At 53.4% G+C, this 26,910-nt stretch overlaps 1 protein-coding gene across 1 annotated transcript; it reads left to right on the top strand.

The window, feature by feature from the left end:
* Positions 1-5,952: 5,952 nt before the first annotated feature.
* LOC144608100 (zinc finger protein 362-like) lies at positions 5,953-17,590 on the top strand. Its single transcript, XM_078425427.1, has 5 exons — positions 5,953-6,371; positions 7,876-8,100; positions 13,152-13,230; positions 15,686-15,844; positions 16,503-17,590. The coding sequence occupies exons 1-5, from the start codon at positions 5,953-5,955 to the stop codon at positions 16,617-16,619; spliced, it is 999 nt and encodes a 332-aa protein (XP_078281553.1). The 3' UTR covers positions 16,620-17,590.
* Positions 17,591-26,910: the final 9,320 nt, after the last annotated feature.

Raw genomic sequence — 26,910 nt, 5'->3', positions numbered from 1 at the left:
AGGTATCTTGAACTGTAAGGAAGCATTTTTTCTTGAATGTTAAGCTTTTATATCTGAGCTGCTTCCCTTGGGAGCGGTGAACAAACGCGGAGAGGGGGGGGTGTGTGTGTGTGCCAGTCCTCGTTCCAGAGTCCCAGACTCACCGGTGGTGACGGAAGCACTCTATGCTAGCGTCTATTTCAAGAGGCCTTGTGTACAGGAGCAGGGATGTAATGCTGAGGATCTATAAGGGCTGGTCAGGCCCCATTTGGAATATTGTGAGCAATTTTGGGCCCCATATCTGAGGAAGGATGTGCTGGGTCTGGAGAGGGTCCAGAGGAGGTTTACAAGAACGATCCCAGGAATGAGTGGGTTAACCTATGATGAGCGTTTGTGGGCACTGGGCCTGTACTCGCTGGAGTTTAGAAGGATGAGGGGGGACCTCATTGAAACTTGCAGAACAGTGAGCGGCCTGGATAGAGTGGATGTGGAGAGGATGTTCCCACCAGTGGGAGAGTCTAGGACCAGAGGGCACAGCCTCAGTATTAAAGGACGTTCTTTTAGGAAGGAAATGAGGAGAAATTTCTTTAGTCAGAGGGTGGCGAATCTGTGGGATTCTTTGCCACAGACGGCTGTGGAGGCCACAAGTCAGTGGAGATATTAAGGCAGAGATAGATAGATTATTGATTAGTGCGGGTGTCAGAGGTTGTGGGGAGAAGGCAGGAGAATGGGGTTAGGAGGGAGAGATAGATCAGCCGTGATTGAATGGCGGAGTGGACGATGGGCCGAATGGCCTAATTCTGCTCCTATTTCTTCTGGCCTTACAACCTTAGTACTTGAGCCATCGTCATGCAGAGTGGAAACTGGCCCTGGGCCCACCAAGTCCACACCGACCAGCGATCCCCACACACTAACACTATCCTACACACACTAACACTATCCTACACACACTAACACTATCCTACACACACTAACACTATCCTACACACACTAGAACTATCCCACACACACTAACACTATCCCACACACACTAACACTATCCCACACACACTAACACTATCCTACACACACTAACACTATCCTACACACACTAGAACTATCCTACACACACTAACACTATCCCACACACACTAACACTATCCACACACACTAGCACTATCTCACACACACTAACACTATCCTACACACACTACCACTATCCCACACACACTAACACTATCCCACACACACTAACACTATCCTACACACACTAGAACTATCCTACACACACTAACACTATCCTACACACACTAACACTATCCCACACACACTAACACTATCCTACACACACTAACACTATCCCACACACACTAACACTATCCCACACACACTAACACTATCCACACACACTAGCACTATCCCACACACACTAACACTATCCTACACACACTACCACTATCCCACACACACTAACACTATCCCACACACACTAACACTATCCTACACACACTAGAACTATCCTACACACACTAACACTATCCTACACACACTACCACTATCCCACACACACTAACACTATCCCACACACACTAACACTATCCTACACACACTAGCACTATCCCACACACACTAACACTATCCCACACACACTAACACTATCCTACACACACTAACACTATCCTACACACACTAACACTATCCCACACACTAGGAACAAATTTTATAATTTTCACCAAAGCCAATTAACCTACAAACCTGCACGTCTTTGGAGTGTGGGAGGAAACCGGAGCGCCCGGAGAAAACCCACGCAGGTCACGGGGAGAACGTACAAACTCCGTACAGACGGCACCCGTAGTGGGGATGGGACCCGGGTCTCTTGCGCTGTGAGGCAGCAGCTCTACCCGCTGCACCACCGTGCCGACTGTGAGATCAGCATTTGGTGGGTTACTGGGGCAGGTATTCTAGTTTGGTTTATTAAACTCTCCAGAGAGGAGGGAGGATTGTGAAGGCAGACTCGCTACCATCTTGTTAAAGTGGGGCCCAGGTGATGCTGACTACTTCTCAAGGCAACAAAACCCCTGTTGATCCCTTCAATGGAGGGGCTGGAAACCAGAGATGACGAGACACAGAGACACAGGGACACAGGGACACAGAGACATAGGGACACAGGGACACAGGGACACAGGGACACAGGGACACAGGGACACAGGGACACAGGGACACAGGGACACAGGGACACAGGGACACAGAGACACAGGGACACAGAGACACAGGGACACTGGGACACAGAGACACAGGGACACAGGGACACAGGGACACAGGGACACAGGGACACAGAGACACAGGGACACAGAGACACAGGGACACTGGGACACAGAGACACAGGGACACAGGGACACAGAGACACAGGGACACAGGGACACAGAGACACAGGGACACAGGGACACAGGGACACAGGGACACAGGGACATAGGGACACAGGGACACAGGGACACAGAGACACAGGGACACAGGGACACAGGGACACAGAGACACAGGGACACAGAGACACAGGGACACAGGGACACAGAGACACAGGGACACAGAGACACAGGGACACAGGGACACAGGGACACAGGGACACAGGGACACAGAGACACAGGGACACAGAGACACAGGGACACAGGGACACAGGGACACAGGGACACAGGGACACAGGGACACAGGGACACAGAGACACAGGGACACAGAGACACAGGGACACAGGGACACAGGGACACAGAGACACAGGGACACAGAGACACAGGGACACAGGGACACAGAGACACAGGGACACAGAGACACAGGGACACAGGGACACAGAGACACAGAGACACAGAGACACAGGGACACAGGGACACAGGGACACAGAGACACAGGGACACAGAGACACAGGGACACAGGGACACAGGGACACAGAGACACAGAGACACAGAGACACAGGGACACAGGGACACAGGGACACAGGGACACAGGGACACAGGGACACAGGGACACAGGGACACAGGGACACAGGGACACAGGGACACAGGGACACAGGGACACAGGGACACAGGGACACAGGGACACAGAGACACAGAGACACAGGGACACAGGGACACAGGGACACAGGGACACAGAGACACAGGGACACAGAGACACAGGGACACAGGGATAGAGACACAGGGACACAGGGACACAGGGACACAGAGACACAGGGACACAGAGACACAGGGACACAGAGACACAGGGACACAGGGACACAGGGACACAGGGACACAGGGACACAGAGACACAGGGACACAGAGACACAGGGACACAGAGACACAGGGACACAGGGATAGAGACACAGGGACACAGGGACACAGGGACACAGAGACACAGGACACAGAGACACAGGGACACAGGGACACAGGGACACAGAGACACAGAGACACAGGGACACACAGACACAGAGACACAGGGACACAGGGACACAGGGACACAGTCACAGGGACACAGGGACACAGAGACACAGGGACACAGGGACACAGGGACACAGGGACACAGGGACACAGGGACACAGGGACACAGGGACACAGAGACACAGAGACACAGAGACACAGGGACACAGGGACACAGGGACACAGAGACACAGGGACACAGAGACACAGGGACACACAGACACAGAGACACAGGGACACAGAGACACAGAGACACAGGGACACAGGGACACAGAGACACAGAGACACAGGGACACAGGGACACAGGGACACAGAGACACGGGGACACAGGGACACAGGGACACAGGGACACAGAGACACAGAGACACAGGGACACAGGGACACATGGATAGAGACACAGGGACACAGGGACACAGGGATAGAGACACAGAGACACAGGGACACAGGGACACAGAGACACAGAGACACAGGGACACAGGGACACAGAGACACAGGGACACAGAGACACAGGGACACAGGGACACAGGGACACAGGGACACAGGGACACAGAGACACAGGGACACAGGGATAGAGACACAGAGACACAGGGACACAGGGACACAGAGACACAGAGACACAGGGACACAGGGACACAGAGACACAGGGACACAGAGACACAGAGACACAGGGACACAGGGACACAGAGACACAGGGACACAGGGACACAGAGACACAGAGACACAGGGACACAGAGACACAGGGACACAGGGACACAGGGACACGGAGACACGGGGACACGGGGACAAGGGGACACGGGGACACGGGGACACGGGGACACGGGGACACGGGGACACAGGGACACAGGGGTTTGGATGTGATTGTTCTCCAATATTGTGCAGCCCTGGTGTCAGTTGTGTTGCTGATGGTCCTGCAGTGCCAGGGTCTCTGCACCAGGTGGCAGTGTTGGCCAGTGGCGAGGTTGGCTGGACGTGGACTCTTGACTCTGGAACGTCAGAGGTCCAGGGGAGACCTGATGGAAGTGTCTCAAATGATGAGGGGCACAGACAGGGTAGACAGTCAGAGCCTTTATCCCAGAGCGCAAATGTCCAACACTAGAGGGCACAGCTTTAAGGGGAGAGGGGGAATGATTAAAGGAGATGTGCTGGGCAAGTGTTTTACACAGAGGGGGGGTGGGGGCGTGGTCCACACTGTCAGGGTGGGGGTGGGGGTGGGGGTCTGGTCCACACTGTCAGGGTGGGGGTGGGGGTCTGGTCCACACTGTCAGGGTGGGGGTGGGGGTCTGGTCCACACTGCCAGGGTGGGGGTGGGGGCGTGGGTGCGTGGTCCACACTGGTGGGGGTGGGGGTGGGGGTCTGGTCCACACTGCCAGGGGTGGGGGTGGGGGTCTGGTCCACACTGCCAGGGGTGGGGGTGGGGGTGGGGGTCTGGTCCACACTGCCAGGGGTGGGGGTGGGGTGGGGGCGTGGTCCACACTGCCAGGGGTGGGGGTGGGGTGGGGGTCTGGTCCACACTGCCAGGGGTGGGGGTGGGGGTGGGGGTCTGGTCCACACTGCCAGGGGTGGTGGTGGGGGTGGGGGTCTGGTCCACACTGCCAGGGGTGGGGGTGGGGGTGGGGTGGGGGCGTGGTCCACACTGCCAGGGGTGGGGGTGGGGGTCTGGTCCACACTGCCAGGGTGGGGGTGGGGGCGTGGGTGCGTGGTCCACACTGGTGGGGGTGGGGGTGGGGGTCTGGTCCACACTGCCAGGGGTGGGGGTGGGGGTCTGGTCCACACTGCCAGGGGTGGGGGTGGGGGTGGGGGTCTGGTCCACACTGCCAGGGGTGGGGGTGGGGTGGGGGCGTGGTCCACACTGCCAGGGGTGGGGGTGGGGGTCTGGTCCACACTGCCAGGGGTGGGGGTGGGGGCAGACTGGTGTTTGAGAGGCTTGTAGACAGGGACATGGATGTGCAGGGAATGGAGTGATATGGATCAGGTGCAGGCGGGTGAGATCAGTTTAACAGCATCATGTTGACACAGATATTGATCTTGTGTTGCGCTGCTCCAGGTTGCAGGGAAATGCAGGTGACGTTTGGCAGATCAGCCGCGGACCGAGTTGTGTTTCAGATGTTGCAGCAATTAGACACGTCTGAAGGTTTAGTCTAGAGATACAACGAGCAAACAGGCCCATCACCCACCGAGTCCGTGCCGACCAGCGATCCCCGAACACTAGCACTATCCCACACACACTAGCGACAATTTACAATCTTAACCGAAGCCAATCAACCTACAAACCCGCACGTCTTCAGAGTGTGGGAGGAAACCGGAGCACCCGGAGAAAACCCACGCAGGTCACAGGGACAGCGTACAAACTCCGTACAGACAGCACCCGTAGTCGGGATCGAACCCAGGTCTCTGGAGCTGGGAGGCAGCATCTGTGGAGAACATGGATAGGTGACGTTTCGGGTCTGAAGAAGAGTCCCAACCTGAAACGTCACCTATCCATGTTCTCCACAGATGCTGCCTGACCCGATGCGTTACTCCAGCACTGTGCGTCCATTGTCCCATCTGTAGAGGGATGGTGGACCAGGGCAGGTGGAGGAGGGAAGGTGTGGCGTTGCCGGATGGTGGACCAGGGCAGGTGGAGGAGGGAAGGCGTGGCGTTGCCGGTTTTCCATGGTGTTGGTTCTTCCTCTCTCCAGGGCTCAGCTTGTCTTCACCCACGGCAACGTGTGACACCATCAGTGTGACCGCTCCGTCACTGGGCAGCCTGGGGCGTAGCGAGGTGTCCTCGCCCAGTCTGATCACCGGGCTGGCCAGCCATCACGCCATGGAGCCCGCGCACTCCAGCAAGAACGGCCTGCCCCCCACCCTCAAGACCGAGCGCGGCAGGAAGAAGATCAAAGGGGAGAACTGCATCGGCCCACCTGTCCTGGTGGTGCCCTACCCCATCCTCGCCACCGGCAACGAGCCCCCCAAGGATGGCAAGACCTACAGGTAGGAGCGACCGCCAGGGATAGCAGGGGAGCACGATGACAAGCTACAGCTACACGGTCTCTCCCACCCCCCCCCCCACCCAGTGAACCAGTCTCTCCCCGCCCCCCCCAACCCCCCCAGTGAACCAGTCTCTCCCCCCCCTAACCCCCCCAGTGAACCAGTCTCTCCCCACCCCCCCCAACCCCCCCAGTGAACCAGTCTCTCCCCCCCCCCTAACCCCCCCAGTGAACTAGGGGGATAGCAGGGGAGCACGATGACAATCTACAGCTACACGGTCTCTCCCACCCCCCCCCCCCCAACCCCCCTTAAGCCAACCGGTGAACCACTCTCTCCCCCCTCTGGGCTCCGGATTGCCCTGCACTGACCTTTGCTGACAGGAGATGGCAGTGTTGAGCTTGGCCCACTTGGTTGGCAAGAGGCAAGAATGTTTAATTGTCTGAAGATGGGTCTCGACCCGAAACGTCGCCCATTCCTTCTTCCTGACAGAGATGCTGCCTGACCCGCTGAGTTACTCCAGCACTCTGTGAAACGTCACCTATCCATGTTCTCCACAGATGCTGCCTGACCCGCTGAGTTACTCCAGCACTCTGTGAAACGTCACCTATCCATGTTCTCCACAGATGCTGCCTGACCCGCTGAGTTACTCCAGCACTCTGTGTCTACCTTCGATTTAAACCAGCATCTGCAGTTGTTTCCTACAAACTCTGTATACACGCTGCCGAGACACAGGTGAAGGACGTCTAATGTAGAGCACACAGTAGCTGATATTGCAACAGCAAACTCCAGCAGGTCATCTGGGTTGCTGTGGGAATGTTGAGTTCAGGGATAAATATTGTCCAGGATGCCAAAAATAATCCTTGCCGTCTTCTTCATGAAATTGCCACGTGTTCTTTGTTGTGCAGCTGTGATGGCAGTGGCTTGGAATGCACGCACGTCTCTGAAGACTCGTACAACATGGAGCCAGGCCCTTGGTCCACGCCAACCAACATGTCCCATCTACACTAGTCCCACCTGATTAGTGCAGGTGTCAGGGGTGATGGGGAGAAGGCAGGAGAATGGGGTTAGGAGGGAGAGATAGATCAACCATGATTGAATGGCGGAGTGGACTTGATGGGCCGAATGGCCTAATTCTGCTCCTATCCCTTATGAGCTATGACCTTGTGACCTGCCTGTGTTAGGCCCATGTCTCTCTAACCTCTGACCAAATAGTTATTTAAACGTTGCGACTGTCCCTGCCTCGACTACCTCCTCCGGCAGCTCGTTCCCGACACCCACCCCCTCCCTCTGTGTAGTGGGGCTGGACCCACCAACCTGCCTGGGGGCGGGCGACCGACCCAACCCCCGCTGGCACCAGAGTTTGGGGAGCAGCTGGCATGTTGTTGCATCTTATTGACTAAATAGAACTTGGGAAGATATTCGGAACGATTGGGCTTGTCAGAGGGTTTCTGTGAAGTAATCCTGCCTCTCTCTCTCGCTCTCTCTCGCTCTCTCTCTCTCTCTCCAGGTGTAAGATCTGTCCTCTGACCTTCTTCTCCAAGTCAGAGATGCAGATCCATTCCAAGTCACACACAGAGGCCAAGCCCCACAAATGCGCGCACTGCTCCAAGTCGTTTGCCAACGCCTCCTACCTGGCACAACACCTGCGCATACACCTGGGCGTCAAGCCCTACCACTGCTCGTACTGTGAGAAGTCCTTCCGCCAGCTCTCTCACCTGCAGCAGCACACCAGGTGAGTGCCTGGGCCACAGGGCTATTCTGCTGGGAATTAACACAGCCAATGTGCAATAATGACAGACACAAAGTGCTGGAGGAGTTCAGTGGGATCGGCAGCATCTGTGGAGAGGGGAGAATGGGTGGCATTCACAATCACAATCATACTTTATTAGCCAAGTATGATTTGTAACGTACAAAGATCTTCATTGGCCATACAGTCAAAACGATAAAAAGCAACAGGACACGCAAAATACATGTGAACATGAACATCCAGCACAGTGACTCCTCCACATCCCCCACAGTGACTCCTCCACATCCCCCACAGTGACTCCTCCACATCCCCCACAGTGACTCCTCCACATCCCCCACAGTGACTCCTCCACATCCCCCACAGTGACTCCTCCACATCCCCCACAGTGACTCCTCCACATCCCCCACAGTGACTCCTCCACATCCCCCACAGTGACTCCTCCACATCCCTCACTGTGATGGAAGGCGAAAAGAACTTCAATCGCTCCCTTTGTCCTCTAGCGGTCGGGGGCCTCGAACCTTCCGTTGACAGGACGATCTTGGCTCCCGTAGCCAGCGGCGAGCGTTCCACGTCAGGGCGATCCTCCTGCGGGGGGGTGGGTGGAATCTCAGCTCCCCCGCGCTGGGCGATCTACCCCGGGTCGGGGCTTGTTGAACCTCAGGAAGCTTTGTAGCTCCCGACCGGTCTCAACCCGAGACTGCGAGCTTCAGAAGTCTTCAGTCTGAAGAAGGGTCTCGACCCGAAACGTCACCTATCCATGTTCTCCACAGATGCTGCCTGACCCGCTGAGTTACTCCAGCACTCTGTGAAACGTCACCTATCCATGTTCTCCACAGATGCTGCCTGACCCGCTGAGTTACTCCAGCACTCTGTGAAACGTCACCTATCCATGTTCTCCACAGATGCTGCCTGACCCGCTGAGTTACTCCAGCATTCTGTGTCTGTGCTGTTTCTGGATTGTCCAATCCTAGTGGGGTTGGGGGGGTGGGGGACTGGTGGAGATTGCGGGGAAATCTGGTCCCTGTTACTGTGCAGGACGTGGGGCTGAGCGACAAAGTGGGGAGATGAGGAAGGAGGGTGTGGGAGAGGTGTGGTGTACCTTAGGACTGAGTTCATGAGGGCTAGAGTTTCAGTCACATTCCATGTAGGAATGCCTGCAAACAAAGAAAACTCTATGCTAGCGTCTATTTCAAGAGGCCTTGTGTACAGGAGCAGGGATGTAATGCTGAGGATCTATAAGGCGCTGGTCAGGCCCCATTTGGAATATTATGAGCAGTTTTGGGCCCCATATCTGTGGAAGGATGTGCTGGGTCTGGAGAGGATCCAGAGGAGGTTTACAGGCAGCAAGTGGAGAGGTGCTACCGATCGGACAGAGCTACGGTTAGCGGGGGGAAGACTCGCGGCGGCGGTGTGATTGTTTACATCAGTGATGCTTGGTGTCGGGACGCTGTGTTGGTCTACAAACACTGTTCACCGCTGGCGGAGTTTATGGTTGTGAAGTGCCGACCTTTCTACCTCCCGAGGGAGCTAACAGCTATCCTGTTAGTCGCTGTTTACATCCCTCCCAGTTCCAACAACAAGGACAGAGAGGAGGCACTCTGTGAACTGTACCAGGCCATCTCTGAGCAGCAGACAGCACACCCAGATGGCTTTCTCATCGTAGCTGGGGACTTCAACCATGCTAACCTAAAAACTGTCATGCCCAAAGTATACCAGCATGTTGATTTCCCAACACGAGAAAACAACACCTTGGACCTTGTCTACACGACCATCAAAGGAGCATACAAGGCTTCCCCCCTCCCCCACATCGGCCTCTCTGATCACCTCACCGTTCTGCTGAAACCGGCATACAGACCCCGGGTGAAAGTCACCAAACCAGTTTCAAAAGAGGTACGTGTGTGGTCAGAGGTCAGCACAGCTGGACTCCAAAACTGCTTTGAGACTACAGACTGGGACATGTTCAAGCAGGCAGCAACATACAACAACACAACCAACATTCAGGAATACACAGAGACAGTTAGAGGCTACATCACCAAATGCATTGATGATGTGACCCACACCAGAGCCATCACCATCCGGGCTAACCAGAAGCCATGGCTGACAGGGGAGGTCCATGGGCTGCTGAGGGTCCGCAACGCTGCCTTCAGAGAGGGCAATCCAGCCGGTCTCAGAGCAGCCAGGGCCAACCTTTCCAGTGGCATCAGGAAAGCCAAACAACACTACACCCGGCGCATCACAGCCCACTTCAGTGACAGCAGAGACACACGGAGCCTGTGGAAGGGTATTAGGACTATCACGGACTACAAACCCTTACCACAGACCTGTGACAGTGACACCTCTCTCTTGAACGACCTCAACGGCTTCTTCGCACGCTTTGAAGCACAGAGCAACACACCTGCGCAGAAAACAACTCCCCCCCCCAACGACCAGGCTATTTGTCTGTCTCCAGGCAGTGTGAGGAGCACACTGTTAAGGATTAACACCCGGAAAGCTTCTGGACCTGACAACATTCCTGGTCGTGTGCTAAAAGACTGCGCAGCTGAGCTCACAGATGTCCTCACAGACATCTTCAACATCTCCCTGAGCCAGGCTGTTGTTCCCTTGTGCTTCAAAGAAACCACCATCATACCTGTGCCCAAGAAGTCTTCTCCGTCCTGCTTCAACGACTACCGCCCTGTAGCGCTGACTTCAACCATCATGAAGTGCTTCGAGAGGCTGGTCATGAAGCAGATCAGATCCAACCTCCCCCCCTCCCTGGACCCGTTTCAGTTTGCATATCGAGCTAAGCGGTCCACTGAGGATGCCATCTCCTCTGCTCTACACCCAGCCCTCACCCACTTGGACACTAAAAACTCATATGTTAGGATGCTGTTCATAGACTTTAGCTCAGCATTCAACACCATCATCCCCCAGCAGCTGGTTTGTAAACTAACAAATCTGGGCCTCAGCCCCCTTCTCTGCAACTGGCTGCTGGACTTCCTCACTGCCAGACCCCAGTCTGTACGGGTCGGCAGCAACACATCGGACACCATCACGCTGAGTACGGGTGCCCCACAAGGATGTGTGCTAAGCCCCCTGCTCTTCACCTTGCTGACCCACGACTGCACACCCACCTACAGCTCCAACCACTTCGTCAAGTTTGCGGATGACACAACAGTGGTGGGTCTCATCAGCAACAACGACGAGACCCACTACAGGAAGGAGGTGGACCAGCTGGCCGCGTGGTGCACAGACAACAATCTCTTCCTGAATGTGGAGAAAACAAAGGAGATTGTTGTCGACTTCAGGAGAACGCACACCCAACACCCCCACCCACTGACCATCAATGGTGCTGCTGTGGAGCAGGTGAGCAGCACCAAATTCCTGGGGGTGAACATCACCGAGGATCTCTCCTGGAGCAACAACATCACGTCCATCGCCAAGAAAGCCCAGCAGCGCCTCTACTTCCTCCGCAAACTGAAGAGAGCGGGAGCCCCCACACCCATCATGTACACTTTTTACCGAGGTGCCATCGAGAGCATCCTCAGCAGCTGCATCACTGTGTGGTTCGGCAGTTGCACAGCCTCCAGCCGTAAGACCCTGCAGCGCATAGTGAACACTGCTGAGAGGATCACTGGCGCCTCACTCCCAACACTCCTGGTCCTTTACACCACCCGCCTCACCCGCAAAGCATTGAGCATTGTGGGTGACCCCTTCCACCCCTCCAACAGCCTCTTCACCCTCCTGCCTTCAGGGAGAAGGTTTCGCAGCCTGAGGTCGAGCACCACCCGACTAAAGAACAGTTTTTTCCACCAGGCTGTCAGGATGCTGAACTCTCTCCCCTCCCTCCCTCCTCTCTCCCCTGCCCCTATTGGACCTGGACTTTAACACCCCACACACACGCACATCCAGCACCAGACACTTTAAAAAAAATTTTTTAACGCATTTGAAGTGACTATATTTTATATTTATGTTGATTGTTGTTTGCTGTGCCTTTTTAATTTTAACTTAGTTTTATGCACTTTGTTCCTCGGGATTGTGGGAAACGGTATTTCGATTTTCTGTCTGTGTAAACTGGCTGAGGATTGACAGTAAAATTGACTTTGACTTTGACTTTGAGGTGTCCTCCCTTGATGTCAGGCAACAAGTGAAGAGGTGTCCTCCCTTGTTTGGACATTTCTCAACACATTCTTAGCAAGGTTTGGGTTGACCCTCAGTAGATGGGGTGTAGTATAGTTCATTGTCACGTGTACCGAGGTACAATGTAAAGCTTTTGTTGCGTGCTAACCAGACGGCAGAAAGACGATACACGATTACAATCGAGTCTGATTAAAGATCATCCAAAGGTCTCCAATGAGGTAGATGGGAGGTCTAGTTGGTGAGAGGACGGTTCAGTTGCCTGATAACAGCCGGGAAGAAACTGTCCCTGAATCTGGAGGTGTGCGTTTTCACACTTCTGTACCTCTTGCCTGATGGGAGAGGGGAGCAGAGGGAGTGGGCGGGGTGAGACTGGTCCTTGTTGATGCTGCTGGCCTTGCCGAGGCAGCGTGAGGTGTAGATGGGGGCGGTGGGAGGGAGGTTGGTTTGTGCGATGGTCCACAATGCTCTGCAATTTCCTGCGGTCACGGATGGAGCTGTTCCCAAACTGTGCCGTTGGTTGCGTGATGGTCTGGGCTCCTCGTAGTTGGGGGGGTTTGTCTCTGTGACAGGGAGAGATGTCCCCCTGGTGTGGGTGGCGTGGGCTCTGGTTACACGCGTGGTACACACGTGATAGTGTGATGTTCCCCTGGTGTGGGTGGCGTGGGATCTGGTTACACGCGTGGTACACACGTGATGGTGAGATGTCCCCCTGGTGTGGGTGGCGTGGGATCTGGTTACACGCGTGGTACACACGTGATGGTGAGATGTCCCCCAGGTGTGGGTGGCGTGGGCTCTGGTTACACGCGTGGTACACACGTGATAGTGTGATGTCCCCCAGGTGTGGGTGGCGTGGGCTCTGGTTACACGCGTGGTACACACGTGATTATGAGACGTCACCCTGTCCCTCTCCACTACAGGATCCATACTGGGGACAGACCGTACAAGTGTGCACACCCTGGCTGTGAGAAGGCGTTTACTCAGTTGTCCAACCTGCAGGTGAGTGTGTAACCCGCGGTACGTGCTGCAGGTGAGTGTGTAACCCGTGGTACATGCTGCAGGTGAGTGTGTAACCTGTGGTACATGCTGCAGGTGAGTGTGTAACCTCGCTGTAATGCTGCAGGTGAGTGTGTAACCCGCGGTACATGCTGCAGGTGAGTGTGTGACCTCGCTGTAATGCTGCAGGTGAGTGTGTAACCTGCGGTACATGCTGCAGGTGAGTGTGTAACCCGCGGTACATGCTGCAGGTGAGTGTGTAACCCGCGGTACATGCTGCAGGTGAGTGTGTAACCCGCGGTACATGCTGCAGGTGAGTGTGTAACCCGCGGTACATGCTGCAGGTGAGTGTGTGACCTCGCTGTAGGTGCTGCAGTGCCAGGTGCTCACAGGTACAGTGTTGATGATCAACTTGCCCCTCCCAGGTAGCAAACAGCTTCACTGCTCACCCACGCACTAAAAACAACGAGGTCCACATTAGAACATACACACGGATCGCCCGATACTGTTGAAGTTAATGGCCAATTAAAGACCGATAAGAAAGAACACTTTAGTTTGTTTTAGTTTAGAGATACAGCGCGGAAACAGGCCCTTTGGCCACCGAGTCCGTGCCGACCAGCGATCCCCGCACACTAACACTGTCCTACACACCGAGTCCGTGCCGACCAGCGATCCCCACACACTAACACTGTCCTACACACCGAGTCCGTGCCAATCCCCACACACTAACACTGTCCTACACACCGAGTCCGTGCCAATCCCCACACACTAACACTATCCTACACTGAGTCTGTGCCAATCCCCACACACTAACACTGTCCTACACACCGAGTCCGTGCCGACCAGCGATCCCCACACATTAACACTGTCCTACACACCGAGTCCGTGCCAATCCCCACACACTAACACTGTCCTACACTGAGTCTGTGCCAATCCCCACACACTAACACTGTCCTACACACCGAGTCTGTGCCAATCCCCGCACACTAACACTGTCCCACACACCGAGTCTGTGCCAATCCCCACACACTAACACTGTCCCACACTGAGTCTGTGCCAATCCCCACACACTAACACTGTCCTACACACCGAGTCCGTGCCGACCAGCGATCCCCACACACTAACACTGTCCTACACACTGAGTCTGTGCCAATCCTCGCACACTAACACTATCCTACACACTGAGTCTGTGCCAATCCTCGCACACTAACACTATCCTACACACTGAGTCGGTGCCAATCCCCACACACTAACACTGTCCTACCCAGTCCGTGCCGACCAGCGATCCACACACACTAACACTGTCCTACACACCGAGTCCGTGCCAATCCCCGCACACTAACACTATCCTACACACAGACTCTGTGCCAATCCCCACACACTAACACTGTCCTACACACTGAGTCTGTGCCAATCCCCGCACACTAACACTGTCCTACACACCGAGTCTGTGCCAATCCCCGCACACTAACACTGTCCTACACACTGAGTCTGTGCCAATCCCCGCACACTAACACTGTCCTACACACTGAGTCTGTGCCAATCCCCACACACTAACACTGTCCTACACACAGACTCTGTGCCAATCCCCACACACTAACACTGTCCTACACACTGAGTCTGTGCCAATCCCCGCACACTAACACTATCCTACACACTGAGTCTGTGCCAATCCCCACACACTAACACTGTCCTACACACTGAGTCTGTGCCAATCCCCGCACACTAACACTATCCTACACACTGAGTCTGTGCCAATCCCCACACACTAACACTGTCCTACACACACTGAGTCTGTGCCAATCCCCACACACTAACACTGTCCTACACACAGACTCTGTGCCAATCCCCGCACACTAACACTATCCTACACACTGAGTCTGTGCCAATCCCCACACACTAACACTGTCCTACACACTGAGTCTGTGCCAATCCCCACACACTAACACTGTCCTACACACACTAGGAACAATTTACAATTTTACCGAAACCAATCAACCTACAAACTTGCAAGTCTTTAAGCACCCGGAGAAATCCCACGCGGTCACGGGGTGAACGTACAAACTCCGTACAGGCAGCACCCGTAGTCAGGATCGAACCAGTGTCTGGCGCTGTGAGGCAGCAGCTCTACCCGCTGCACGACCGTGCCGACCCTTTATAAGAGCTTTGATAAGATCTCACAGGTTGTGAAAGGTTTTGAGGTGAAGATAGACTCAAAACGCTGGAGTAACTCAGCGGGACAGGCAGCATCTCTGGAGAGAAGGAATGGATAACTTTTCGGGTCAAGACCCTTTTTCAGACTTCTCAACCCGAAAAGTCACCCATCCCTTCTCTCCAGAGACGCTGCCTGTCCCGCTGAGTTCCTCCAGCATTCTGTGTCCATCTTCGGTTTAAACCTGCATCTGCAGTTCCGTTCTACACAATCTGGGCCTTTCAACGATGTCTTTGTCTCTTTCAGTCTCATCAGCGGCAGCATAACAAAGACAAGCCGTACAAGTGTCCGAACTGCTACCGGGCCTACTCCGACTCGGCCTCGCTGCAGATCCACCTGTCCACACACACGATCAAGCACACTAAAGCCTACTGCTGCAGCATGTGTGGACGAGCCTACACCTCAGTACGTGCCTGACCCGTAACGTAGTGATACCGTGACCATGCAAGGCCCCCCTCTGCTGCACCGTGAGAGGGTGGGGACCTCGGGCTGGGACTCCAGCGAGCAGCCGGGGTGGGCTGTACTATACATGTCCACTTGTGATCGCAGCAGAATCAGGCCATTCGGCCAAACAGGCCCACTCGCCATCCAATCATGGCTGATCTCTCTCTCCCTCCTAACCCCACTCTCCTGCCTTCTCCCCATAACCCCTGACCCCGCACTAATCTATCTATCTCTGTCCTAAATATATCCACTGACTTGGCCTCCACAACCTTCTGAGGCAATGAATCCCACAGATTCACCACCATCTGACTAAAGAAATTCCTCCTCATCTCCTTCCTAAAGGAACGTCCTTTGATTCTGAGGCTGTGCCAAGATCTGTTGCTGGATATGTTTACAGCAGAGATAGACAGGTAGATTCTTGAGTTGTACGGATGTCAAGGGTCATGGGGTTTGGAGGGAGAGAGAGATCGTCCACGATTGAATGGCAGAGTAGGCTCGAGGGGCCGAATGGCCTTGGTCTGCTCCTATCACCCATGACCATGGAGTGCTGGGGAGAGGGTGGTGGGTTGTACTGGAGTGTGTTTGCCGGTGTATTTACTGGTGTTTGTTCCTCTTGTAGGAGACATACCTCATCAAGCACATGGTCAAGCACACGGCAGTGGAGCACGTCATTAACACCCACTCTCCGCCCCGCACACAATCGCCCAGTTGTCCAGTCCGCATCTCTCTAATCTAACCCGGACCGTCCATGTGGAGGAGCTTGAGCAAGTGGACACTCCGGGGACAATGGTGCATTTTACAGACAGACAGACAGACGTGCGAGCAGCTGTTCCTTCCCAGTCTGAGCTCTGCTGGTGTGTATAGAGCGTCTGAGCACTGGGAGGGTGGGAAGGAGGGAGGGGAGACTGCCAAAGACTGTGAGCGTGCTTGCGTGCGTGCGCGCGGTGGCCACGGAGCTGGACAACGGCAGCCGCGGCGGCGAGGTGCCCGAGAGCCCGGTAACCTCGCGGTGACGCCACACACCGGCACGGCTAAATCGGCAACTCAACGAGCTGTGTCTGAGATCACCAACTCTACCAACCATTCATATGTCAAACTGTCAAATGGCAAGACCAAGGAGGAGGAGACATTTAAGAGAATTGAATAGATATTCAGTAGAATTACTAAACAGCGTCACTCTGGTGTTCCGTGATAGTGTGGCCATTCTAGTTTTCAGTTATCAGTTATTAGCTAATATGAATTATTATACTAAATGTATGGTCGATTTTCATGTGTTTAATTAAGTCTTAGCCCTACCTTTTAACTGGCTCTATATACAGCCCTTGTCACAATCCCTGTCTAGTGCTCACACCAACCCAGGTCGGCTCAGATCCCCCATGTCCCCCATCCCTCACTGAGTGGGGGATATCATGGGCGACCTAAAGGGCAGAAGGTCGCCTCTGCTGCAGGAGACACGTGGCTGTGAACGCAGGAACCAAACGATGGCCTGACTTCTGTGACAACGTATGAGTTCTCCACGTGTAACAGACATGCACAGATCCCAGGCTCACCCCACCCACCCACCTTACCCACTCACCCACTCACCCACCCACCCCACCCACCCACCTTACCCACTCACCCACTCACCCCACCCCACCCACTCACTCACCCACCCACCCCACCCACTCACCCCACCCACCCACCTTACCCACTCACCCCACCCAGGCCCACCCACTCACCCCACCCACCCTCTCACCCCACCCACTCACCCCACCCCACCCACTCACCCCACCCACCCCACCCACTCACTCACCCCACCCACCCCACCCACTCACCCCACCCACCCACCTTACCCACTCACCCACTCACTCACCCCACCCACCCCACCTACTCACCCCACCCACCCCACCCACTCACCCCACCCAGGCTCACCCCACTCACCCCACCCACCCGGACTCGGTACTTCACTCCAAGGTTGTAAATCCCAAATGCTGGAACTAAAGCTGAGGTGGGAGGACATTGGTTTTCTGCGGCAGTGTTGGGTACAGTCTGAAGAAAGGTCCCGACCCGAAACGTCACCCATTCCTTCTCTCCACCTCAGATGCTGCCTGACCCGCTGAGTTACTCCAGCACTCTGTGTGTATCTGTGATTTGAGGGTTCAATGAAGCTTCACTTGACTCTACCAGTACACCAGTACACCAAAGGAATGGCCTGTGCCTGGTTGTAGCAGAGCGAGCCTCAGCAACGCCCTGTTTGCCAGCTGGACAATGGCCGGACTTCCCACTGACCCCCAGAAACCCACGCTGTGCCCAGCTCTGCTGTGCATTACATCTCCATGTGTCACCTACACACCTCATACTGTTGTTTCAGAGAGATTTATACCACAGTCAATGATAGTAATCTTTCCTTTAATTTTTTATATATTATATATATTATATATATATAAATATGTATAGTTGAGTTTTGCCTTGCGGGGGAGGACCTGTGTAATTGTAGATTTATCGTAGACGTGGCGTGCACACTCACTAAACTGTTCTTGTGGAACATTGTGCACAGTAAGACGTGTGGGGAGGAGTGTGTGTGAAGGGAGGTGTTGAAGGTTCTAGGCCGGTCAAGGTGCTGACATGGATGGGTCTGGACATTGACCTCCTGCCTTGGGATCAGGGGCTTGAACCTCATCTCTGCTGGACTGCTGTCGAGGTGCCTGGGCTTCCATCGGCCCCCAGCCCCCGCTGGTCATTGAGGTGATGGTCAGGGGGGAGGGGAAAGACCACTGACCCACACCCAATGCCTTTGGCCAGTTGCTGCTTGTGTGGTCCACCTGGCAAATTCAACAGGAAGGTTTCATCACTTCCAGTTCCAGAGGAAAACATCTCACATGGATGTCTGAATAGGACGTAGGAGCCGATGAAGGTTCTGGAAGCAATGAGCCGTGAGAATCCCTGCAGGGGAGATGAGCTGGTGTGTGGACACCGTGGTGATATTCATACATCGCAATGCCTGCGCTCGGTGTCACCACGGTGAAAGACAACGTTGGTGAAATGACTGCCGCAGAGTGAGGAGGGGGATTCTGCCCTTGTGTTTGTGTCTCTCGGCCTGGTCTGACAACGTGTGCAGGAAGGAACTGCAAATGCTGGTTTATCCTGGTGACAGACACAGAGTGCTGGAGTAACTCAGCGGGCGGGACAGGCAGCATCTCTGGAGAAAAAGGAGTAGGTGACATTTTGGGTCGGAACCCTTCTTCAGACTGAAACGTCACCCGTTCCTTCTCTCCACAGATGCTGCCTGTGCCGCTGAGTTACTCCAGCATTGTGTGTGTGTCTTGTATAGTTTACAGCATTTGTGCTGTCTCGCGTAGTAACGATGTGTCTCCATAGTGTTGTAGAGTGGAGCCTTGGTTTGAATTGGATGTCGTGTGGTACTGCTGGTCGGCACGTCAGAGTAGGTGCCTCATAGTCACAGTGCCAGAGACCGGCCAGGGTCCGATCCTGACCTCGTGTGTCTGTGTGGAGTTTGCATGTTCTACCTGGGACAGCGTAGGTTTCCTCCAGATTCCCCCCACGTCCCACAGACGTGCGGGTTTGTGGGTTAATTGGCTTCTGTAAATTGCCCCCAGTGTGCAGGGAGTGGATGAGAAAGTGAGATAACGTAGAGCTAATGTGAACGGGCGATCGCTGGTCAGCACAGACTCGGGCCGAAGGGCCTGTTACCCTGCTGTGACTCTAAACATGGAGTGACAGTGAGACCGAGCCCGTCAGGGTATTTAATGTTAGACAATTCAACACCAGTCTGATAGCTACTGTATTACCGATTATTATTTATATTACATAGATTAGTGCTGTAAGTAATGTTTGTGTTGTTACACCTGGCCTGATCCATGGGGAGTGTGTTCATCGGGAAGTCCCCCCCCACAGTGTGGACCCCCTCAGTGACCACCCCCCCACAGTGTAGACCCCCTCAGTGACCACCCCCCACAGGGTAGACCCCCTCAGTGACCACCCCCCACAGGGTAGACCCCCTCAGTGACCACCCCCCCCCCCCCACAGTGTAGAACCCCTCAGTGACCCCCCCCCCCACAGTGTGGACCTCCTCAGTGACCCCCCCCCACAGTGTAGATCCTCACCCCACCCACAGTGTACCCCCCCCCACTGTGTACACCGCTATGGTCCTCCTCACCCCCAGTGTACACCCCCCCATCCCCCCCAACAGTGCAGGTCCCCCCACCACAGCAGGGTCTCCATGCCCGTTGTGGGCGAGCAGTGGGCTGTTGGTCAGGGTCCGGGCAGGGCAGGGGGGGGGGCCGGGCAGGGCAGGGGGGGGTCCGGGCAGGGCAGGGGGGGGGGTCCGGGCAGGGCAGGGGGGGGTCCGGGCAGGGCAGGGGGGGGGGGTCCGGGCAGGGCAGGGGGGGGGTCCGGGCAGGGCAGGGGGGGGTCCGGGCAGGGCAGGGGGGGGGTCCGGGCAGGGCAGGGGGGGGTCCGGGCAGGGCAGGGGGGGGTCCGGGCAGGGCAGGGGGGGGGTCCGGGCAGGGCAGGGGGGGGTCCGGGCAGGGCAGGGGGGGGGTCCGGGCAGGGCAGGGGGGGGTCCGGGCAGGGCAGGGGGGGTCCGGGCAGGGCAGGGGGGGGTCCGGGCAGGGCAGGGGGTGGGTCCGGGCAGGGCAGGGGGGGGTCCGGGCAGGGCAGGGGGGGGGGGGGGGTCCGGGCAGGGCAGGGGGTGGGTCCGGGCAGGGCAGGGGGGGTCCGGGCAGGGCAGGGGGGGGTCCGGGCAGGGCAGGGGGGGGTCCGGGCAGGGCAGGGGGGGGGGTCCGGGCAGGGCAGGGGGGGGCACCACAGTTATTGTCCGTGGGAGGCGACTGGGTGAAAGTACTCGGTGAGCCCACCCTTTGCCCCAGGGCCCCAGCCCCCCCCCCCGTAACACAAGCATGAGACCCACACCCGAGACCCTATGACATCTGACCATGAAAGCCCCCCACCACTGCAGGCAACTGTAACCAAAGTACCGGTGGAATGTGCTGTTTAACCAAAGACTTGCCCGCGACTGTGGCAGTCGTGTGCGGATTGTTCTGGGTGGATTGGGAAGGAGGGGGTGTTCAGCACGATGGCACAGCACTGGGACACAAGGACACTGCCCGTTGTGGCTCGCTGGTGACCAGAGACTGGCAGAGCGTTGGAATCTGAGCTCCACAACGTGTACAGATTGGGCTAGACCTGTCTGCTTGTTTGGATCCAAGTACTGTTGTGTTAATTTAATTACTTTAACTCCAGCTGATATTCCAGTGGTCAAACGTTCTCAGTCAACACCAGAAAAGGTTCACGAGGAAGTTTCACTCCACTCCTGGTCATTGCAAAAGTTAGCCTGGTGCAGTCTGGGCGGTTAGCCTGGTGCAGTCTGGGCGGTTAGCCTGGTGCAGTCTGGGCGGTTAGCCTGGTGCAGTCTGGGCGGTTAGCCTGGTGCAGTCTGGGCGGTCAGCCTGGTGCAGTCTGGGCGGTTAGCCTGGTGCAGTCTGGACGGCTAAATTACACTACAGTTTGTAACAATTACTTTAGATCATTATTATAAACTTTAACTGTTTAATGTAACAGGCTTTGTTCGGTTAAACATTGGTCGTGGAGCTGTTTGACTCCTGGTTGAATGTGTTTAGAGATCTGTAGGAAGGTACAGCAGATGCTGGAGGGTTTAAACCGAAGATGGACACAAAACGCTGGAGTAACTCAGCGGGACAGGCAGCATCTCCGGAGAGAAGGAATGGGTCTCCTTGCATCCACAGATGCTGCCTGTTCCGCTGAGTTACTCCAGCGTTTTGTGTCTGTCTTTGGATGTGTTTAGAAGCTGGTGTAACTGGCAGAGAGGGCAGCAGATGCCTGGAGGAGAGAGGGACAATCTCATCCCTACTGCCTGGCTGGTGGAACCTCCACCACTGTCTGCTCAGGTGGGTTTGTGCTGGTTTACCAGGGCTCCAGTACTGATAATACAAGGCAGAACTACAAACAAGGTGTATATCTAGATTACCTTTAAAACAAAATGAAACTGCTATTTTCTGGTTTACATGTTGAATCATTTCTCTGTTCCGTTTCGGGGCGTACGATGATTAAACACTCTCGACTTTTGAAGATTTAGAAACGCTCGCATTAATACTAGCTGGTGTTGACTTGACTGTCTTTGTGGACACTATGTGCTGGACAGGTTGTAAAACATGCCATCTGTACGCCATTACACTGAAGCTCCTCCTTCCAGGCTTACCTGGTCGATGTTCTGACTGCACATGTACCTGCTCAGGTGTACAAGCTTGCCATTATACACACCACAGGTATATCCCCCCACCCCCACATTGAAGTCCCATCTCCAGCGCATCAGTGCAGTTCAGTTTATTGTCACGTGTACCGAGGTACAGTGAAAAGCTTTTGCTGTGCGCTATCCAGTCAGCGGAAAGACAATACATGATTACAATCGAGCCATTCACAGTGTATAGATACATGATATGGGAATAACGTTTAGTGCAAGGTAAAGCCAGCAAAGTCTGATCAAGGATAGTCCATTAGTAGTTCAGGACTGTTCTGTGTTGCGTACGGTAGGATGGTTCAGTTGCCTAATCACATACTCTAACGTTCCTGATCCAAGATATGCAATAGGAATACCACCTCCAACAATGATCATGTTAAACCACATCGAGCACCTTTGGAAACAGATGGTTTTAGTGTTCCTTTTTACCCCTGTGTACATATGAATGTTTTAACGTTTTGTACGTCAGTTACATCTCTCACATACTAATTTCATTTTGAAACTTTTGGGATAAAATGTCAGTTATTTTTATACATGTTTAAAAGCCTTAAAAATATATAAAATACCTTTCTTTCTCCAGTTTATTTTTAAAGTATGTATTGTACTCATTACTTTTTAAACGACTTTTTTTGGAAGGCGAGTAGGTGTTGTATTTAATACTCTGTCCCCTTGTTAGCATGAGGTTAATGTGGCTGAAATAAAACCAAATGGAACATTGTTTAGTGTGGTGCAACGTTGAGTACGAACTGACCGCAGCATGGTCAGAATATTGTAGTCTAAAAAACTTTAAAACGCAGCTTTGTTTAAAATGATTTTCCTTTTGCACCTGTCCTGGAGAAACAATGCCTGAGAAAGACTGTACTTCAAGGGCCATTACGGTTTGATAGAAACATTTGCTTTGTATTATAATAAATTTGTATCTGTTACTGAATAAAATATGAACATACGCAGCATCACGCTGTTTATTACGTTTCTCCCCTCACAGAGGATAGGTGAGAACGAAAGGGCGCAGCGGGTAGAACTGCTGCTGCCTCACAGCGCCAGTCTCCCGGGTTCCATCCTGACCACGGGTGCTGTCTGTGTGGAGTTTGCACGTTCTCCCCGTGACCTGCGTGGGTTTCCTCCGGGTGCTCCGGTTTCCTCCCACACTCCCAAAGACGTGCGGGTTTGTGGGTCAATTGCCCCCTGGTGCGTAGGAAGTGGATGGGAACGTGGGACCACGTGGAACCAGTGTGAATGGGTGATCCACACTTAACATTTCAGGCCAGAAACCCTCCATGGCAGGGAAAGAGGGACAGCAAGTTAGTTTTAAGTTGAGTTTATTTATTATTGTCCCGTGTACCGAGCGAGGTACAATGTAAAGCTTGTTTGTTGCGTGCTAACCAGTCAGTGGAAAGACAACACATGATTACAGTCGAGCCGTCCACAGCGAACAGACACAGGATAAAGGGCATGTCGTTTAGTACAAGATAAAGGCCAGTAAAGTCCGATCAAAGATAGTCTTGCGTGGTGGGAGAGGGGAATATCTCTCATGGCTGATGTGTGGAATAGCCTTTGATGAAGCCACTGGGTTCATAGAAACATAGAAACATAGAAAATAGGTGCAGGAATAGGCCATTCGGCCCTTCGAGCCTGCACCGCCATTCAATATGATCATGGCTGATCATTCAGCTCAGTAGCTTCATGATCAATCTGATCCTGGCTTCAACTCAACTTTAGTGGGGTTTTTCTAATAACCCTTGATATGGTTCAAAACCCTGGTCCTTAAAGTTTTCAGTTCAGGGCAGCGCAGCGGGTCGAACTGCTGCCTCACAGTGCCACAGACCGAGGTTCGATGCTGAGCTGGGGTGCTGTCTGTGTGGAGTTTGCACGTTTCTCCTGTAAGGCAGTAGCTCTGTGTTACCCTTGTACATTGCATTTCACAACTTCAGGACATTGCAAACCTTTCTAGCCAACGAGATGGAGCTCCTGTTTCACTTGAGAAATCTGCTTTTAAATGTAATTTAAATTTTTTTTAAAATAAATTAACGTTAATGAGTCACTTTTTCCTCTGGGACTATTAAGCTACCCTGTTGAGAACAGTCCGCCCATCCTTGGCATGTGGAGAAAACCCAGGCAGGTCACGGGGAGAACGTACAAACTCCATGCAGACAGCACCCATAGTCAGGATGGAACCCCGGTCTCTGGTGCTGTGAGGCAGCAGTTCTACCTGCTGCACCACCATTACATTTATAACTGGAAACAGATCACAAAAAGGTTAGATCACTTTGAACTTAATTCATTTTGTAAACTGAATTGTGAAATGTTGTTTAGAGTAGCGTGACCCAAAGAATTTAATCTCCCAGGACAGAGGATGGCAAAAGCCCGATTCCTATCCGGGCTGACCCTGATTCCATGTGGACCTGAGCCACATACTGAGACCAGTACTATCCACCCAGATGCCATCGACTGGAACATACTGGCCAAGAACATGGGGTATGGTTATCCACCATCCTCCAGAACCAGGGGCCACAGTTTAAGAATAAGGGGTAGGCCATTTAGAACGGAGATGAGGAAAAACTTTTTCAGTCAGAGAGTTGTGAATCTGTGGAATTCTCTGCCTCAGAAGGCAGTGGAGGCCAATTCTCTGAATGCATTCAAGAGAGAGCTAGATAGAGCTCTTAAGGATAGCGGAGTCAGGGGGTATGGGGAGAAGGCAGGAACGGGGTACTGATTGAGAATGATCAGCCACGATCACATTGAATGGCGGTGCTGGCTCGAGGGGCCGAATGGCCTCCTCCTGCACCCATTGTCTATTGTCTATTGCCCCCACCACCTTCTGTGTGTAAAGAACAACTTGTTCTGCACATCTTTGAACGTTGCCCCTCTACCTTAAAGCTGAGCTCTCTAGTCTTTGACAATTCCACTCTGGGGAAAAGGTTCTGACTGTCTATCCCACTCATTATTTTACAAACTTCTGTCTATGAGGCTGAGATCTCCCCACCTGAGATCACATCCATTATAGAAGATGTCAAATTCAAAATACATCACCGTCTATATTTCTCCTTTCCCTTTCCCCTGACTCTCAGCCTGAAGAAGGGTCTCGACCCGAAACTTCACCCATTCCTTGGGGGGCGGTTCTTGGCTCTTGGTCCTCCAAAATATTCCCAATGGAATTTAAACTGGAGGAGATATTCCTTATCTCCTGACCCTCTGAGTTACTCCAGCTTTTAGTGTCTATCTTCTTTATAAACCAGCATCTGCAGTGTTTCCTACACATACTCAATCAAATAAAGGCTGGAACTGAACCACTGGCAATGGTGAACATGAGAGTATTGTATTCTGCAATGTCCATTCATACCTTGTTCTGTGAGTGAATTTAAAATCAGAATTGTCGACTACCTGAAGTTTAATATTTCACAGCCTGGTGCCACGGTCCACATGGGACGATGGTGTTTTTATTGTTTGGTCTCGCTGGTGACCTGGTTAAATTGCCGAACATAGTGTTCCATTTGGATAACGTAGCAACCAGATGGAGCATTGGTAGAAGGTGTCTAAGGCTCCACTAGCCATAGTCAATGGCGTTTGCAATCACCGATTACATTCTGTCTCTCTGCCCAATCCCCTGACATCAGTCTGAAGGAAGGTGTCGACCCGAAACGTCAAAGATAATAATTTTTTTTAAAGATCAGTCTGAAGAAGGGTCTTGACCCAAAATGTCACCCATTCCTTCTCTCTGGAGATGCTGCCTGACCCGCTGAGTTACTCCAGCTTTTTGTGTCTACCTTCGATTTAAACTAGCATCTGCAGTTCTTTCCTGCACACGGTGTTTGTAATCACACACAGATGGTATCAGCTTACCCACAGCAACAGACACATCCTCTGAGATTCATTAAGGAACCATTCTGATGACAATGTACCACTCTGACTACTCTTGAGATCAGACTGAAAGGCACACACATCCCTCACTGAATTTCTGTCACAGAGGAATGGAATAAATATTAATGTTGATTATGGATTTCAATCAACCAAAAACCTTGAGTATATTTCAAGGCAGGATATAGCCACCAGCAGTTCCTGTGTATCTGGTGTGTTAGATTAGATTATTGTCATTGCCACCAGGATGCAATGAAATTAATTGTTTGGAAGAAGCTCACGGTTTAACAATACGAATAAGAAAGATGCTGGTTTACTCTGAACATAGTCACAAAATCATCAGAAGGGTCTTAACCTGAAACGTCACCTATCCATGTTCTCCACAGATGCTGCCTGACCCGCTGAGTTACTCCAGCACTCTGTGAAACGTCACCTATCCATGTTCTCCACAGATGCTGCCTGACCCGCTGAGTTACTCCAGCACTCTGTGAAACGTCACCTATCCATGTTCTCCACAGATGCTGCCTGACCCGCTGAGTTACTCCAGCACTTTGTGTGTAAACGATATACAACATACTGAGTTCAACATTCAGACCTGTCTGAAGGAGGGTCTCGACCCGAAACGTCACCCATTCCTTCTCTCCTGAGATGCTGCCTGACCTGCTGAGTTACTCCAGCATTTTGTGAAATAAATACAACATACATAAAGTAATGATATATACAACAATAAATAAATGACTAATGCAAAGCAAGTTGTGAAGTCTGCTTCACTGGGCTCTGGACCTTTGAATGAATGATGAAAGGTTGTGTAGGATCTGAAGTCACGGTTTAATATTCGCAAGGAATCAGGCAACACCACTTTAGAACACAGCAGCTTTTGCTTGTTAGATGGGAGGGAGAACGAGAGAGACCGGTG

The sequence above is a fragment of the Rhinoraja longicauda genome, chromosome 30, assembly GCF_053455715.1.
Source record: "Rhinoraja longicauda isolate Sanriku21f chromosome 30, sRhiLon1.1, whole genome shotgun sequence".
In the NCBI taxonomy this organism is placed as follows: Eukaryota; Metazoa; Chordata; class Chondrichthyes; order Rajiformes; family Arhynchobatidae; genus Rhinoraja; species Rhinoraja longicauda.
Note: the sequence above shows the minus strand (reverse complement) of the source record. Positions and strands in the feature narration are given on the sequence as shown.

What these genes read in the sequence shown, in the direction of transcription:
- LOC144608100 (XM_078425427.1), top strand. Translation starts at nt 5,953, where the DNA reads ATGGTGGACCAGGGCAGGTGGAGGAGGGAAGGTGTGGCGTTGCCGGAT. An exon ending in AAGGATGGCAAGACCTACAG is followed by an intron (nt 6,372 to 7,875) that starts GTAGGAGCGACC and finishes CTCTCTCTCCAG; the next exon opens with GTGTAAGATCTGTCCTCTGA. An exon ending in GTGGACGAGCCTACACCTCA is followed by an intron (nt 15,845 to 16,502) that starts GTACGTGCCTGA and finishes TTCCTCTTGTAG; the next exon opens with GAGACATACCTCATCAAGCA.